This window comes from Ovis canadensis, chromosome 17 (genome assembly GCF_042477335.2).
Source record: "Ovis canadensis isolate MfBH-ARS-UI-01 breed Bighorn chromosome 17, ARS-UI_OviCan_v2, whole genome shotgun sequence".
Taxonomy (NCBI): Eukaryota; Metazoa; Chordata; class Mammalia; order Artiodactyla; family Bovidae; genus Ovis; species Ovis canadensis.
In genome coordinates this window covers 79,055,284-79,072,558 of record NC_091261.1, presented here as the reverse complement: position 1 = coordinate 79,072,558, position 17,275 = coordinate 79,055,284, and the positions used below count along the sequence as shown (strand labels likewise).

Sequence of the window (17,275 nt, the reverse complement as noted above, 5' to 3'; positions counted from 1 at the left end):
GCTTCAGTTCAAATAGAAGATGATGCTTTCTTTAGATTTAGGAAATTAAAATTAATTAAGAACTTTATCCTTTGGGAGGCATTGATTCTGATTCACTCTTCTCTTTTTAATAATTAAATTGAAGTATAATTGATCTTCCCTGGATCGGGAAGATCCCCTGGGGAAGGAAATGGCAACCCATTCCAGTATTCTTGCCTGGAGAATCCCATGGATGAAGGAGGCTGGTAGGCTACAGTCCACGGGGTCGCAGAGTCGGACACGACTGAGCGACTTCACTCACTATAATTAACATATAACATCAGTTTCAAGTGTACAACATAATGATATTTGTATATTTTGTGAAAATGATCAGCAAAATGTCTAGTTAATATCCATCATGTTAAATAGTTACAAATTTTTTTTTTCTTGTGATGAGAACTTTTAAGATCTACTCTCAGCAACTTTCAGACACACAGATGCAATATTTTTAACTGTTGAAAGAGAGGTGTTTGTTTATTCCAAAGGCTGGGAGACCAATTAGGATATTTTAGTTTCTGCTAAAGCTTGATTCAACCATCCAAACACCCATCAGAAGGAATTTGGTTAAATGAATTCTGGTTCATCTGTGTGTAGCCATTTTAATGGAGATCTGTATTTATTGTGATGGGAAATTGCACTAAACAGCATGAACAGTATGATCCCAGTTTATTTTATTTTGATGCATTTATCCACAGTATTAACAGTGAGTTATTTCAGGCTGGGAGGTGAGATTATAGGCAGTTATTCGTTTTGGTTTTGATACTCTTCACTGTGTTCTCAGTCTCTCAACACCAAGCATGCATTGCTTTGCAATCAGAAAGAGGAAAAGAAGAAAGAAAAGCATTTGATTTGAGGACCAGAGTCTTTAGAGACCTGATTTGGGGGGCTTCATAATCACTGATCTCAGCTAAGTGTCCCTTGTTCCACTGGAGAGACTTTTACTCCCCATACCACAAGGCTTGATCCTTGCCTCCACAGGAAGGTAAATACTACAGTGAGGAGGCTGAGGTGGACCTGCGGGACCCTGGCCGAGACTATGAGCTGTACAAGTACACGTGCCAGGAGCTGCAGAGGCTCATGGCCGAGATTCAGGACCTGAAGAGCAGGGGCGGCAAGGACGCGGTAAGGAGCAGCCGTGGGCGGACGTGGGTCTGCGTGGATGGATCTGGTTTGCACCTGTCACAGCCCTTCCTGATTTTGGTCTTGTGTCCTGCCATCAGGGGATTAGACCCTGAGGGCTCTAGAGATCTGCCTGTTTATTGTAACATCACTGCACGGTCACCAACAACAGTCATGAAAGTATAGGATTAATCATTTTTTTTCCGTAACTGTAATTTGATAATCCATTGAAATGGTATTTATTAAGTGCTGGGCATTTTGCTAGGTGTGGAGAAAATGAATAATACCATCAGTCACCCTTGCAGATGTAAGACCAATATATACAAGTAAGTCATAGAGACCAAAAACTGTTAATATTAAATAAAAAAAAAAAAACAAAAAAAAACAGGTTTCAGGGCAGAGAAACAAAACAGTGTGACTGAAAACTCTATGGGTAAGAAATTCAAAACAATCCATATTTTTTCAGGAATCTCACTTATTTGTGCTTATCCTGGCCAATATTGTTAAGATTATTACAGCCTATCTGTTTGACTGTAGTCAAGTTTTACAGCTATAGTTCTACTATTTTTGCTCAAATTAATTCTGTAGTCAAGTTATACGGCATGCAGTGGCGCTGTTTGGATCTCTGTGCACGTTATATAGAGACAGCTTTGGTTTGTGCGTTGCCTGTATTTGCTCCATCTTTGATTCCTGTTACTTTGGTCCAAGCAGAAATTTTTTTTTTTTGGCCTGGGAACTGTAAGCATTTCCCTTATACAGTCATTCTTCCATCTCCCCCGACACTTCTCATGGTTCTGAGCTCCTTCCAGTGTCTGGTCTTAACCCTAGGTGAGGTTGGGTCAGCAATGAGGGGCTGAAGGAAGCTGAGCCAGCTCCATTTGTCAAGGTCTTTATCAGTTTTCTCGGCCAGCAGGCAGTTGAGATAGAAGATCGGAGGATCCAGAGCTGTGTGCATTTCATGACTCTAAAGAAGCTTAATCGATTGGCCCACATCAGGTTGAAGAAAGGAAGAGATCAGACCCATGAGGTAGGAGCTGAGAGACTTAACTCTGCTCTTCCTCCCTCTCACCCCCTCCCTAATCCCCTTTCCCTTTTTCTGAGTTTGCAGCCGGCTGTGCTTTGCCCTGCCCCACCTCGCCTTGTCCCATTCCCCTCTGACCTTGTCTTCCTTGCAGGCCAAGCAGAAAGTGGACGCCTATCACCTGCAGCTCCAGAACCTGTTGTATGAGGTGATGCACCTGCAGAAGGAGATCACCAAGTGTCTGGAGTTTAAGTGAGTTTTGGAGCACAGGGCTTTGGCACGGCGATCTGCTGGTAAACTGCCTTTCCTTCCGTAGCTCAGTGTGAACCAGTTTCTTTAAAAAGGAGTCAGATGCGCTTGGAGACTGCAGGATCTGGGGAAAGGATGAATAAATCATTTTTGAATGGGAAAATCAGAAGCAGCAGTTCCAGGCTGCACAAAGAACCTCAGAAGCCTGTCTGACCCTTCGGAGTTTTTAGCTCTGACCCTGGCGAAAAGCAGTTGTTTCCCCAGCAGGGAGAGTCTTCGCATTATCAGTTTGATTCCTGAGCACCTGTATGTGAGCAGCTCACTTCCAGTTACATCTTTTTAACCTTTTGGCCCAGTTTTTCCCTTTGAAGTTCCAGCAGTTCATTTTTGCAAATGGATTTCATTCTTTGGAACCTGAACCCCTTGTTGCCTAGCTGCCTCTAGGTGAACAAACCACAGTTTGTCAGTATCCTTCTTAAACTGTGATGCCTCTTGGCAAGTCCAAGGTGAAAGATCAGAAAGAGGGAGGAATAGACAGAATAAGAGAGGGGAGCATGTTCATGCTTGATCAGACCTATTTGTGTAAACTGAAAGGAGTCAGGTTTTATTTGTAATAAACTTGAGATGAAGGAGACCACGTTAGACGTTGTTGTTGTCCAGTCGCTAAGTTGTGTCTGATTCTCTGCAAACCTTTGGACTGCAGCACACCAGGCTTCCCTGTTTGCTCAGACTCATGTCCATTGAGTCAGTGATGTCATCCAGCCATTTCACGTTAGACATTGGGTCTGGTGTGTGCTGATTTTTGAGAGGCATCTTTCTCTGCTCCACAAATTCATCACATAATTATGCTGAAATACAGAAGTAAAATCCACATCAGGTAACTGAGTTAACAGTGTTGTAAAGTTGTCAGTTTCCTGGTTTTGACTATCATCCTTAGATAAGTTATTATCTTTGAGGGAACCTGGGAGAAGGGTACAAGGAGGAAATAAACTCTTAGTTTAAGATTCACAAAAAGTTTTAAAAATACTACTATTTCAAAATAAGAAAGGTATAACAACACCAAGGGTATGATGCACCACCTGTTATTGTTGTTCAGATCAAGGCCAACAAATGCAGAACGCAGCCGGATGTAGTCTTGTGGCGGAGCAGTGGCCGTGTGGAAGGGCCAGGGACCCTGGGCAGCATGGCTTCAGCCCCCAGCTCCGCCACTCCTTGGTCATGTGGCCTTAGGCAAGCTGCTTCCTGATGGCAGCCTCTGTTTCATTTGAAAAGTGGAAGTAACGATCCCTGTCTCAGTTATTGTAAGGATTAAGTGAGGTAAGGATGGTATTTCCAGTAGACGTGCATGGAAGTGAGAGTTGGACTATAAAGAAACCTGAGCGCCGAAGAATTGATGTCTTTGAACTATAGTGTTGGAGAAAAGTCTTGAGAGTCCCTGGAACTGCAAGGAGATCAAACCAGTACATCTGAAAGGAAATAAGTCCTGAATATTCATTGGAAGGATGCTGAAGCTGAAATTTCAATACTTTGGCCACCTGATGCAAAGAACTGACTCCTTGGGAAAAATACTGATGCTGGGAAAGGTTGAAGGCAGCAAGAGAAGGGGATGACAGAGGATAAGATAGTTGGATGGCATCACTGACTCAGTGGACATGAGTTTGAACAAGCTCCGGGAGTTGGTGATGGACAGGGAAGCCTGGCGTGCTGCAGTCCATGGGGTCGCAAAGAGTTGGACACAACTGAGCAGTTGAACTGAACTGAAGGATGGTATACAGTGGGTACGTAATATGTGGCAGCTCCTGTTATTACTGCTATACAACCTGAGCACTACTGTGTTCATGTAGCAAAAAGGATTGGGGTTTTTTTTATACACATGTGCCCCTATACATGTAATAAAGCCCCTAGATCTTTCCATGTCAGTTCTGCCATGTTGAATGTTCCTCATGTTAAGCTTAGATAGTTAATAATTTAAACTTAAATGTAGACTTTTATGTTTATTCCTGCTAAATTGCATTTCTTGGTTTGAGCCTGACATTCTAGGCCTAGACCATGATGGGTTGTTTTTTTTTTTTTTGATTCATTTTCCTTATGACCATGAATACATTGGTTGATAAGTAATTTTCTTCTTATTTATATAATTGTGATTGTGCTGGGTCTTTGTTGCTGCGCAGGCTTTTCTCTGGTTGCAGCAGGTAGGGGCTACTCTGTAATTGCAGTAGGCGGGCTTCTCATTGTGGTGGCTTCTGTTATTGCTGAGCATGGGTTCTGGGGTGCCCAGGCTCAGTAAATCCAGCTCGCTGGCTCTAGAGAGCATGGGCTTAGTTGCCCCACAGCGTGTGGGATCTTCCCAAGTCAGGGATTGCGCCCATGTCTCCTACATTGCCAGGCGGATTCTTTACCACTGAGCCACCAGAGAAGCCCAACTATGATGTTTTTATTTGATTATTTAATCTCTTAGCTCTCTTGCAGAGCTTGGAGAGGTCTGTACGTTTCATAAGCCTGTTTTCTAGGTCTTTAGTTAAATCATGGGTATAAAGCTTGGGCACCGTGGGTAAGGATCCTATGGCATGTCACCAACTACCTCTCTTCACACTGAAATACCTACTAATGATCATTTGCTGAGAAGCCTGGATTCCAGGCTCCTGAGTGGCTATAGACCAGGCCAGAGTACACATACCTGGGGGGAACTGGGGGCCCGCTTGAGCCAGTGTTTCTGAGAACAGCAGCTTGACGTTGAGTTTTTGACTACAGGTCAAAGCACGAAGAAATCGATCTTGTCAGCTTAGAGGAGTTTTATAAGGAGGCTCCTCCAGATATCAGCAAGGCAGAAGTCACCATGGGAGACCCTCACCAGCAAACCCTTGCACGTCTGGACTGGGAGCTGGAGCAGCGGAAAAGGTAGCGTTTCCTCCTTCCTGACCTATTCACCTGTGCAGACACGAACCTGTATTCACCAGGGCCAGTGCTTTGTCCTGTCCCAGGGTCAATAGCAAAGCACAGTGGGACAGCAGAATGGCCTCTAAGACCAGATCGCGTTTTTTTATTAAGTCACACTTCGCATTTCACACTTGACCGGCTGTAGGTAAGTGGGGTTGGAGTTGCTTAAGGCTGTTACAAGAAAGTTGAGGTAACCTTTCCTTGAAACTGTTAATGCCTAAGACTTAAATACCTTTTGTACTGTAAATTTAATTTTTTTTGCCTTTTCTCCCACCCATAAGCATATTCATATGGTATTGCAAAGCTTTGCAAACGTCATTTCAGAAGGCTATACAGCATTCCATTGTAAACTGTCACATAATTGTTTCCATAGTGGATTGGACTTTTAAGTTGTTTGCATTTTTTTGCTATTGTAAATAATGCATTGAGGCACCCCTTTACATATAAAACTTTTTGTACTAATAAGGAGCTTTTCTTTATTAAGCATAAATAGAATGTCTATACTTTGTAACTTAATCAAGATTTTTCTTAGAATATGGTATGTATATACGTTTTTCACCCTAGACGTTTTATGGTTGTATCCCTTCCACCACGGTGACTTTTTCCATGTGTACAGGAATTCTGGTGCTTTTGGGTGGCGCATTTGCCTTGTTTTCTGTCAGAAAAGGTGGTATTTTTAATCCCTTGCATTTTTCTGTTGTTGAGTATATTTTGTGCCTTTGGTCTACATTATGAATTTATTAAATACAGAGTCTGGATCTTAGGGAATTGGTTTCAGCTTTTTAGCACATGGGACAGGCCCATCACACCCCTTTCCAGTACGTAGCCTGCCCTTGGCTAAGCCACGAGAGTTCCATTCCTGTGGCTCTGACTTGGAATCCATCCCCACTCAGGCCAGTCTGTGGGCCTCATTCAGGTTCTGTAGCTGCTGGGTCCGTATGTTTGTGAAAGTTTTGGGTCTAGCCTCTGAGGCAAAAAATGGAGCAGGAGGTGACATGGGAGTATTCCCTAGTGGTTATGAGCATGGCCTCCGGAGCAGACAGGCCTGAATTCAGAGCCCAGCTCTGTGCTTGCTCTTAGCAAGCACAGTTGGACAAGTTACCCACCTGCCTGAGCCTCGGTTTCCTCCTTCAGGGATTAGGAAGGTCCCCATCTTCCAGCGATTTTATAAAGGATTAAATGCCATAATGTTTATGAAAAGGTCTCCAAAGTGCCTGGCACATAGTAAATGCTAGGTAAACGTTAGCAGTTCATCATGACTGTGGTCATTAGGTAGAGTCTGGCGGTGAATAGGTGTGTTGGTGTGTCCCTGGGGAGCATCCCAGGACAGTACCCTGTCCTCCCTCAACAGGCTGGCGGAGAAGTACCGAGAGTGCCTGTCCAACAAGGAGAAGATCCTCAAGGAGATTGAGGTGAAGAAGGAGTACCTGAGCAGCCTCCAGCCTCGTCTCAACAGCATCATGCAGGTGAGAGTCTCCCCACAGCCCGCGACCTCCTTGGCTTTTACTTGGCCTTCACCACCCAGTGACCTCGGGCCACCAGCAGCCACATTGCCCTGTGGGTTTTGTCGGGTCTGTGAGCCTAGAGCACAGTGCAAGGATGGCCCCGTCTGCAGGTGCACAGCTGGCCTAGTAAGGTTGTGTCCTTTGTGGAGGAAGTGCAGGCAGGATGGGGTCAGGAACGCATATACACATTTACCTGGGTGTTTTCACCCAGCGCCTCTTCCAGGTAAAACACTGTCACAGACTATAAGCAGAGTTTACTGTCGCATGACCTCCACCAGCCTGCAGTCTGCGAGGACCTACGCTTGTGGGTGCTAGGTCCCCTGACTGCACTTCGGGGGCCAACTGCTTCGTAGAGCTCTTACTCTGAAAAGAACTTCACTAGTATTGAAAGCCATCAGGTACCTCGGGAGGGAAAGTCCCCACTTTTTACCTGTAAAGTGCAATGTCTTTCTTTGTGGGTGACCTTATTTTTGTTTGTGAAGTCAGGTTTGATTTAAATCTTTATAGTTTTATAAAGTAGGGTATATGGCTAATATGGAGGAACTTTGTAAAAGGACAATAGAGAAATTAAAAATTCACTTTTGTAGGATTTGGCAAGATCTGTGTTTCCTCTCTTCAACTCTAGGTATAGAATTAACAGATACTTATATAGGACAAAAGTCAGAAACTTAAAGTTTTGGTTGTACTTAAATTTTTCCTGTTAACTGGAAGCACTCCAAATGTTCCTAAGTAGGGTGTAGGGTAAATAAATTCTTGTATGGTTCAGTCCTAACAGTTGTGATGGAAGTGTGGAAGAGCCTATTACTGACAGAGTAACTAGACATAAAGATCTGTTAAATTATGAAACAAAAAAATGCAGGTTGTAGGACATGTAGTGTAATCTCATGTGTACACGCGCCTTCATTTACAGAGTATTGAATGGATGCGTATGTGTGCTAAGTCATATGTGTGCTTAGAAAAGTGTGTTTTCACACCAGACCATTAATGGTTACCTTTGGTGGCTAGGAACTGGGAACTTTTGCCTTATAAACTTGAATACAACCTTTTAAAAAAGAAGTACTCATATTACTTTAAAAAATTAATTTTACATAAAACCATACAGCTTGTACATGCAGGTCAATAAATTTTCACCGTGTGCACATTTGTGAACACATCTGTGTAATCAACACTCAGAATTGAGAAGAACATTACCAGTTTTCCACAAAGTACTTTATTCCCCTCACAGTCTAGGGAGACAGTGACTGCCACTGTGTACACATGGCATATAGCTCCATTCATTTAGAGCTTTTATTCCTCAGGTGTTTGTGTAGAAGTTTACACACTTGACATTTAGGTACTTGATGTTTTCCTAAAGTTAGGGGAAATGGTATCTTTTTTTTTCTTTAAAAAAAATTGGAATATAATTGTTTTATAATGTTGTGTCGGTTTCTGCTGTACAATGTGATTCGGCTATACATACACATATATCCCCTCCCTCACGAGTCTCCCTCCCACCCATCCCCCCATTCCACCCTGTGGAGGAGCTGGAAGGCTTTAAGCAAATACTGAAAATGTATTTGCTCCACTCATGACGAAGGTTGGGAGCTAGGACGAGCATAACAAAGGTTATGCGCTTTCACCGAGTGCCCAAGGCTGGGAACTGATGACGAAGGGTCATACGCCCGGCCTTGAGGCGTTCGGAGGCTTCCTTCTGACCACCTGTTTGTGGGAGCAAGGACTGTTGTTTCATGATAAAGACTCCTTTTAGAGTTTCGCCAAAGCTATGTTATGGCTTGGGCGGTGGGAACTGTATTTTATGCTTGAATGCTTTGATGTTTTATCGAGAAAGCCTACGTGCAAGTCTGCTTTGTGCTCTGCTCCCTGAGACCATATATCTGCGAAGTGAAAGTGAGTGAAGTTGCTCAGTTGTGTCTGACTCTTGGTGACCCCGTGGACTGTAGCCCACCAGGCTCCTCTGTCCATGGGATTCTCCAGGCAAGAATACTGGAGTGGGGTGCCATTGCCTTCTCCAGGGGAGTCTTCCCAACCCAGGGACCAAACCCGGGTCTCCCACATTGCAGGCAGACGCTTTAACCTCTGAGCTACCAGCGAAGCTGGGTAATAAAATTTGTCAGTCCACTAGAGGCTGTCCCTGAGTGTTTCTTTCAGAGTGCAGCCCTCCGAGCCTTACACCACCCCTCTCGGTCATCACAGAGCGCTGAGCTGAGCTCCTTTGGTATCTTTTTTTAAAGTTCATTTTCTTATTGTTTGTCATTGCTGTCAACTTGATAAGGTTCCTGTATGAACTGCCTACCAAAGAGAAACAAAATCCCTTCTTCCGTTGCTTGCAGGCTTCCCTCCCGGTGCAGGAGTACCTGTTCATGCCCTTCGACCAGGCTCACAAGCAGTACGAGACAGCCAGACACTTGCCGCCTCCCCTCTATGTGCTCTTTGTCCAAGCCACTGCGTACGGGCAGGCCTGTGGTGAGTGTGGGGCGGGCAGGGAAGAGGGGCTGTGGGAGCAGCGGCCGAGGCCAGGGAGGCATCTGGAAGCACCGCCTACCGAGGAAAGCTCCCGGGCCCTGCCCAGAAGCCCTCAGGTGACAGACGCTGCCTCCCCTCTGCACCGCCCAGCATGGCTGCTTTGACCAGCTGGCCTGAGGCTGGACTAACCTGATGGGCACTCCAGGATGGATGGCTTTGAATCTCTGATGAGCCCGGCTGGTCGGCTGTTGGGTTCAGTGCCGAGGCAGCCTCTCCAGGTTCCCAAGCGCTTCCCCCATCAAGACATGCTTGGCAGGTGGATCGGTGCCTTCCGCTCGCTTGAGGGAGAAGCTCGGTGAACACAGGTCCCAGCCAGCTCTCCCAGGCTTTCACCGCCATGCCCTGGAACAGGCCACATGTCATCACAGTGAATTACCGGGGGAGAGGAGGTGTCCTTATTAAGCTTGAAGGCAGCCCGTGACTCCAGTAGGATTTGGGGATGTTTCTGGAGATCCTACCTCTTGCCTTCCTGCAGCTTTCCCCTGGCACCTAAACTTTTCTCCCCTCCCCCACCCCACCACCTCAGACACGCTGCATCGGTGCATGCCTGTCCTCCCAGCCGCGGCATCCACACATTACTGTCTCTCTTCTTGTGTCTTCCCGGTCCCTTTGATCCTCTCCTTCCCCTCTGTTCTCCCTCCTGTTTTCATCATCAGCTCATAGGAAATCTTCCCAGCCCCCTAGACAGGGTGAGTAATTTTCTTTTATTTTGTGTTTGAAATCCAGCCTGTTTTCATTCCCATTTTACTGTGGAATTCCAGGAGTAAACCAGTCAAAAGAACAGTCTGGCATTTGCCTGTGTTTGGTGGGGGCAGCCAGTTTCTTTGGGACGAGCTGTGGTGGTTCTTGCAGGGTTGTCAGTGATAAGCAGTGGTCAGCCACCTGGGAATACGTCAGTGGCCTGCCCCTTGGGGGAAGTCTGTCATCCTTCTTTACACTCTTGGGCAAACTCTTTTAGGCCCCCATGACTATGTTGCATCTCTGTACACCCCTTTGAATGGAGCAAGAAGGGCTCTAGCCTCTCTGACCTCCCAGCACCAGACGCAGAGTTCCACAAAGGCAGGTCCAGACATCGCTCGGTGAGCTGTCAGGCCTGGTACAGGGATCAGGATGCTTAGCTGTGTGGTAGACGGACCAAGCTCAGGCTGAATAGACTTGAATCCTAGTTTGTCTACTTGGCTATTGTATCTAACATCCCTGAGCCTTAATTTTCTCATCTGTAAATGGCTAGAGTAATAGTATTTCTCCTGTAGGGTTGTTGTGAGGATTCAAAGTGAATTTTTTTCAGTAATTTCAAAATTAAAGTTATAGATATTAGCTCTTTCAGTCCTCATCAGCCAGCTGGGCAGCTCCCATCTGTCAAATCCCCATTTCACAGATGCCGAAACTGAGGCTCCGAGCAGTGACGTAACTTCCCCGGTTGTGGGTTTGGGAGTTGGTTGGGTAGAGACTGAGGCCCCAGAGTAGACTGCAGGTTCCGTCTTCCTCCCTACTGTCCTTCTTCCAGTTAAATGTGACAGGCAGGTGCTGGGTGTTTGGTGTAGCACAGAAGAATAACTGAGGGGAGAGCCGTTGTTCCTAGGACGTGGACAGTTACAGGGTCCAGATGAGAGCTTTTCTGATGGTTGGCAGAATTGTGCCATGTGGCTCTGGGCCATTGGCTTGGATTTCTGTGCCTTGGTGTAAACCTGAGGAGAGGATTCACACCTAGTCTCAGGTGATGCTTGGCCAGGAATCCGTACTTGGAGTCCTTGTTTTCGGTAAATGATGGAAAAAAGACCTAGGTTTCCTGCCTAGCCGCTCTGCAGCGGGAGAAAGGGCTTTTTGCCTTCCAGCCCCTGTCAGTAAGGAACTGTGACAGGTGCAGGCAGTGCGGCCCCAGGGTGGGCCTACTGTGTGGCTGAGCTCCTTCCCTCAGCAGCTGTCACAGGCTGTTCTTTCTTGCTCCCAGATAAGATGTTGTCTGTGGCGATTGAAGGCAGCGTGGATGAGGCCAAGGCTCTGTTCAAGCCTCCCGAGGACTCCCAGGGTAAGTGGTACTCAGGATCCTCTTCCATGTCCTCCTCTGCTGATTCTGGGGGCGCCAGGTCTCCACCCAGGGCCGTCTCTGGTCTTGTGGAAATGAGCCGTACTGGTTCTGAGTGGCAGGGAGCTTGGCTTCAGTGTCTCAGTGCTCGGGGTAAACAGGGAAAAGCCCTGACTTTGGATTTCAGCCCTGCTTCTCACTAGCTCACGGTGCTGGGGAAACTCTTCAACGTTTGGAGCCTCAGTTCACTCAACTGTCAAAGCAAGATAGTGATAGCTCGTGTATCTAGGATTGTGATGTGGGTTAAAGGAGGTCGGGCATGTAGATCCCTCAGCATCACCCTCAGCACATGGCTTGTAATCCCCAGATGTATGAGCTGCTGCTGCTGTTCATGTTACTGTTATTGCTTCCACCACCAGCGGAGGACCTTAGGATGTCCCTAGGATGGCATTAAAAAGCACTGGAAGAACTCAGGAGCGATGGGATTATAGGTCATTATCCTTTTCCTTGCATCGCTGTACTGTACTAAGTGAGAAACAGCAGATTTATTATTTGTTCTAAGGAAATTCATTGACAAAAGCCTGAGCCCTTTAACACGCCCCGACCGAGGTGCTCTGGGGAGAACTGGGGGAGTCCCCTCATCCCCCAGCTGCCTTCCCTCTGTCACTGCAGACGATGAGAGCGACTCGGACGCCGAGGAGGAGCAGACCACGGTGAGAGCATGGGGCCTGCTAGCTGCCAGGTGCCATCCTCCCTGGAAGCAGAAGAGAGATGTGGAAGAGAGGGCGGCTGGGGTCCTAGCAGCCTGAGAGCTGAAGCACAGGTCCCAGTGCTGAAGCCCTGGGTGGCAGGGAGAGGGAAGGGGGGATTCCTGTGACGCGTGCTTAACCTGCTCACCTCCCTCCTTTGTCCAGAAACGCCGGCGACCCACACTGGGAGTTCAGCTAGACGACAAGCGCAAGGAGATGCTGAAGAGGCACCCGCTGTCTGTCCTGCTGGACCTGAAGTGCAAAGGTCTGGCTCTCCATAGTCCGGGGCATCTCATAACACCTAGGAGTACGGCCAGCTGCAGCCACCTGGGGTCTGGCAAGCCGATGCCCCGTTGCCTACGGAAAGATTCTGGTTTCATATTTCTGTTTTCCTTTATTGTTCTTCATGGAGTTTGACTTTATTTTCCCTTCCTGAATCATAACCCTAAAAACATAGCAAAACCATTAGACACATCAGGGACACTTGATGAAGCTACCATCTTTCTGAATTTGACAGGTCAGGTACACAGAGCAAGTTGCCAAGAGTATGCCGCTTTTGACTAACATAATCAACTTGCTTAATTTAATACATACAAATAGAACTTTGTATTCTGCAGAGAATGTGGGTTTTGAAACTGGCTTCATATGGATACTGGAGCACATGATAAAACATCCCAGCGTGATAAGAGTGAATGGTCAGACATAAGCTTCCCTCTCACCCCAGCCTCCCAGACCCTGGGCCTAGGTCTGAGTTCCAAGGGCGGCCACTGTGTTGGTTTTCTGTGTATTTTCAAGAAATAGTCTATGCAATAGTCAGTTCTTGACATCAGATGGCCAGAGTATTGGAGCTTCAGCTTTAGCATCAGTCCTTCCAATGAATATTCAGGATTGATTTCCTTTAGGATTGAGTGGTTTGATCTCCTTGCTGTCCAAGGGACTCTCAAGAGTCTTCTCCAGCACCACAGTTTGAAAACATCAGTTCTTCAGTGCTCAGCCTTCTTTATGGCCCAACTCTCATATCTGTACATGATTACTTCACCGGAGTGCAGTTTTCAAAATCAGAGTTAGTTTCGTTGGTACTATACCATTAACTATAGAACTTACTCAGATGCCCCTGGTTTTTCCCCTAATGCCCTTTTCCTGTTCTCAGATTCAATCCAGGATCTCATGTGCATCTAGTCATTGTGCCCCTTAGTCTCCTCAAGTCTTTGCTTGTTTTTTATGACCTTGACACTTTGGAAGATGGGGTTTATGTATCATGTAGAAAGACTCTCAATTTGGCCTTGTCTGATGTTTTCTGATTAGACTGAGGTTGTGGGTTTTGGAGAAAGCACACCACAGATAGAGTGTTCACTGTCCTGTATTACCAGGGATCCATGGTATCACTGCATCTTGGTACTAGTGATGTTACCAGGTGATCACTTGATCGCTTCTTTTCCTTGTTGTTTTAGTTGGAAGCAGAGTCTCTATGTCCAGTCCACTCTCAAGGGAGGAAAATGAAGCTCCACTTCTTGGAGGGAGGAGTAGTAAAGAATTTGTAGAGACTTTTTTTTAAGTCAGTATTAAGTTGCCGTTGTTTTTGTGTGAAAGATCTTAAACGTCGTTGATTTTCTATGATTCTGTTGACTCCCTTCTAATGTCAGCTCATAAAGGATGTCTCTTTTCCTCCTCGCCTCCAGATGACAGTGTGCTGCACCTGACTTTCTACTACCTCATGAACCTCAACATCATGACAGTGAAAGCCAAAGTGACCACCGCCACAGAGCTGATCACCCCCATCAGCGCAGGGTACCTCTGTGGGGCTGGCATGTGGGCGGGGGTGTGGCGGGTGCCTGCCTGCTGTGCTGTTCCCGGATCCTCTCTCACCTGACTCGGAGGGGTTCACAGCCGCACTGGCGTCTGCTGTCGCGTCCACACAGCCAGAAGTCCTGGCGCACTAAGGGTATATTTAGAAAGCGCTCACTGGCTGGAATCCGTGCAGTCTTCTTACTACACAGCCGATGACAGAAACGACTGCAGCCTGTTGTAAACTGAGTGGGTGGGCTCCAGCTTTTACACCAGTGGAAAGAGTGTGAACGTGAGACTTGGCAGACTTTACCAGGTTGACAGATTTAGGCCTCTCTTTCTCTTGTCTTTTTCTGCCCCAAGGGCCTGGGATTTTACTCTGCAGCTCAGCTCAATCCCAGGTTGTCCTTACCTGGTAGCAACAGTGGGAAGAAGACTGGTAGGTGGGTTTTGAGAAGGGTGAGCAGAGGCACATAGAGGCAGCCACAGGGGGAGCGTCCCCAGAAAGACCCTGACCATGGCCGCTGGTCGTGGGAGGAAGGGAAGAGGACCAAGAGGGCCTGGGGGTGAAGGAGGCTCACCTGGCCTGGCTCGCCACCCAGCCCTGCCCCACTGAGTCCTCACATCAGGTGTAGATAGTCTGGGAGGCACAGGGCTCTTCCCAGGGCTGCCCGAGGGTGGCTGCCGTCCACCCTGAGCTTAGTGTCCGTGCCCGCTCCTGGCTGCATCCTTGTCCCTGTGCTTGAGAGTGATGCTGGGCCATCCTGAGCACTGTGGGTGCTGTCGTCCCTGTTCCCACCTCACGCCAGCAGGGGGAGCCTGGGGCTGGCTTCTCCAGACCACCCAGTCGCACTGCTCAGCCAGAGGGCCCCTGTGGAGCTCCTTGGGTAAGCATCCTGCCTGCTCCCTTCTCAGACGCCCATCTGCTAAGTCCTGGGGCTGCAGCCTGGCACCACTGGGCCCTGAAGACCTCTCCTCACCAGCCTCTGCACGTGCAGTCGCCTGCTCTTTAATGTCCATTGTTTTTACCAAATTCAGTTGTCCTGAGCCACATGTTGTGGGTGGAAATTTGTCAGAATTTGACCATTCCATCAGGTTTTGTCAATTTCAAGTCCCACTTTTGTGCAGTTTAACTGTTTTGTTTTGGTTGATTGAGTATATTAGTATCCGCCACTAAATATTGGCTAAAAGAATGACAGTTACTGATCTTATAGCTAGTTCTCTGTAGCAGCGAAGGGGACAGAGACCCTTGGGGGTGGGGGTGATGCAGGAAACTCTGGCAGGACAGAGCAGTGCAGAGCAGTTTAGCCACAAACTGCCACTCTCCTGGGCCGAGTTCCCGGAGGCCTGCCGGGCTCAGGGCAGCAGGATCAGCCGTCTGCCTGAGTTTCTCCTGATGCTGTCCCTAGAAGGTGAAGGGGAGCTCCCACGGATGAAGGGAAAGATTGGGCCCTGTTGTCCTTTGTGACCAGATTACTCCACTCTGCGCCTGTGCTGTCTCTTCTCTGATCGTCACTCTCAATTACATGTTTAACCATTGCGAGGAGGTGGCATTGGCATCACCGTGTCTTTCTGCTTACAGCACTAGGTCACCTTGTCTCCAGTCTGTGTGATGTATCTTTTCCGGGAATATTCAAGGGGAGCTCTCTCTGTGTCCGCATGAGATGAGGTGAAGTGTGAGATAGGCAGAGCATCAGAGCTGCACACTGGGTCTCTTTGGGGTAGAAGAAATGCTCCTATGAAAGTTCTGAGTGTTCTATTTCTGGTGTCACAGGGTTTTGCTCCCTTGAGGAAAGGCTCTGGTCATTGTATACTTCTTGAAGGGATAGGTTTCTTTGGAAATTGGTGGTTAAAGGACTATCTTGGTGGTCCAATGGTTAAGACTCCATGCTTTCAAGGCAGGGGCCGGAGTTCCTCAACCAGAGATGGGATCTGCACCAGAAACAAACAAAAAAACCTGCAATTAAGAGTATTACTGTCTTTGATGGAACAGTGTAAATCCTGGCTCCAGCGCTTACTAGCAGTGTCAGCTTGGGCTTGGTATAGCTTTCAAAGCCTCGATTTCTCCTCCATAGAATGGAAATGCTAATCCTCCCTACTTCCTAGGGCTGTGAGGATCTGATGGCCTCAGGCATATACAGGGTCTAGACTGCAAGGAGCATTCAGTAAATGGTGGCTTTTCTCATCAGTGGGAGAGGGCGTTACCACCCCCAGATGACCACGTCTGCGTCGAGCCAGGGGCTTGGCCAGTGTTCTCATTGCAGTCTTTTCCCTCCTCCAGTGACCTGCTGTCTCCTGACTCAGTCCTGAGCTGCTTGTACCCAGGGGATCATGGAAAGAAGACTCCCAATCCAGCCAACCAGTATCAATTTGATAAAGTTGGGTGAGTCAGCAACATTTCCTCCTCTTCCAGCCTGTCCACTTCAGAGTTTCTCTGGTGACTCAAAGCAGGAGACCTGTTAGGACCAGAGGCCTTCAGGGGGTGGGGGTGGGGGATGGAGAAATGATGGGGCGAGAGGGAGTGCTCCATCCAGAGAAGGGGACACCTGTCCTTTCTTGCTTATGAGGCCCTGGAGAAGGATGGGGAAGGGTGGAAGAGTCAAAGCTCTGAGTGTGGTAAGAGATGTGTTTAACATTTTAGTTCTCTTGATGATTAAAATTTAGAAAATACTTTATAAATTGCTGGACTAATGAAAAGATAAGTACACTGCCTTTTTATTGAGATTTGCTAATGAGTTGAAGGCTGCCAGGGAAAAAGAGAAAATTGGCTCTAGGAGAGAGAAAATTCACAGCAGGGAACTGATGAACTTGAGAGACCTTGCTGGCGGCCTGGCCATGAGTGCGCTGAGCCTGCAGGACCGTTCTGTTAGGGGAGATGAAAGGGTGGGATACCCTGGGACCACTGCAGAAGTGACTTCTAAACTCATTCCGTTGTGTGTTCTTTTCTGCAGCATCCTGACTTTGAGGGACTACGTACTTGACCTCGGTCACCCCTACTTGTGGGTGCAGAAGCTGGGTGGTCTTCACTTCCCCAAAGAGCAGCCTCAGGTGTGTCCACTGATTGAGTCCCCTTGGCTGAGGAGCCCTGTTCCTCTCCTCTGCAGACTCCAGAAGGGCTTCTGATGGCCTCTGGGACTTTAAACTAGCAGAATGCCAGCCCTCTGGGCTGTGACCTGTCCTCCCTTCACTCTAAAGTGTCCAAGGCCTCCAAGTGTTCAGGTGTCTTTTGCTTTCACCCTGAGCCTATTACCCCCCCAGGTCAAAGTAACTTGGATCCTTGCCCTGCGTATCCCATGGCTCCCGGTGCTGCTACCCCTTGGTCTTATGTACGAAGGTGCCAGAA

General features: G+C 47.5%; 1 protein-coding gene across 12 annotated transcripts in view; it reads left to right on the top strand.

The window, feature by feature from the left end:
* THOC5 (THO complex subunit 5) overlaps positions 1-17,275 on the top strand; it is a 29,603-nt gene that overhangs the window by 4,303 nt on the left and 8,025 nt on the right. For 3 of the 12 annotated variants that reach the window (XM_069557220.1, XM_069557222.1, XM_069557221.1), the window contains 13 exons: positions 997-1,140; positions 2,048-2,164; positions 2,313-2,410; positions 5,159-5,305; positions 6,696-6,810; positions 9,180-9,312; positions 10,029-10,061; positions 11,324-11,401; positions 12,071-12,111; positions 12,313-12,412; positions 13,827-13,935; positions 16,214-16,315; positions 16,884-16,980. In XM_069557220.1, the coding sequence (XP_069413321.1) occupies positions 997-1,140; positions 2,048-2,164; positions 2,313-2,410; positions 5,159-5,305; positions 6,696-6,810; positions 9,180-9,312; positions 10,029-10,061; positions 11,324-11,401; positions 12,071-12,111; positions 12,313-12,412; positions 13,827-13,935; positions 16,214-16,315; positions 16,884-16,980 (1,314 nt within the window). The remainder of the gene's footprint in view (positions 1-996; positions 1,141-2,047; positions 2,165-2,312; positions 2,411-5,158; positions 5,306-6,695; positions 6,811-9,179; positions 9,313-10,028; positions 10,062-11,323; positions 11,402-12,070; positions 12,112-12,312; positions 12,413-13,826; positions 13,936-16,213; positions 16,316-16,883; positions 16,981-17,275) is intronic. The other 9 variants (XM_069557223.1, XM_069557225.1, XM_069557224.1 and 6 more) reach the window with 3 other exon arrangements.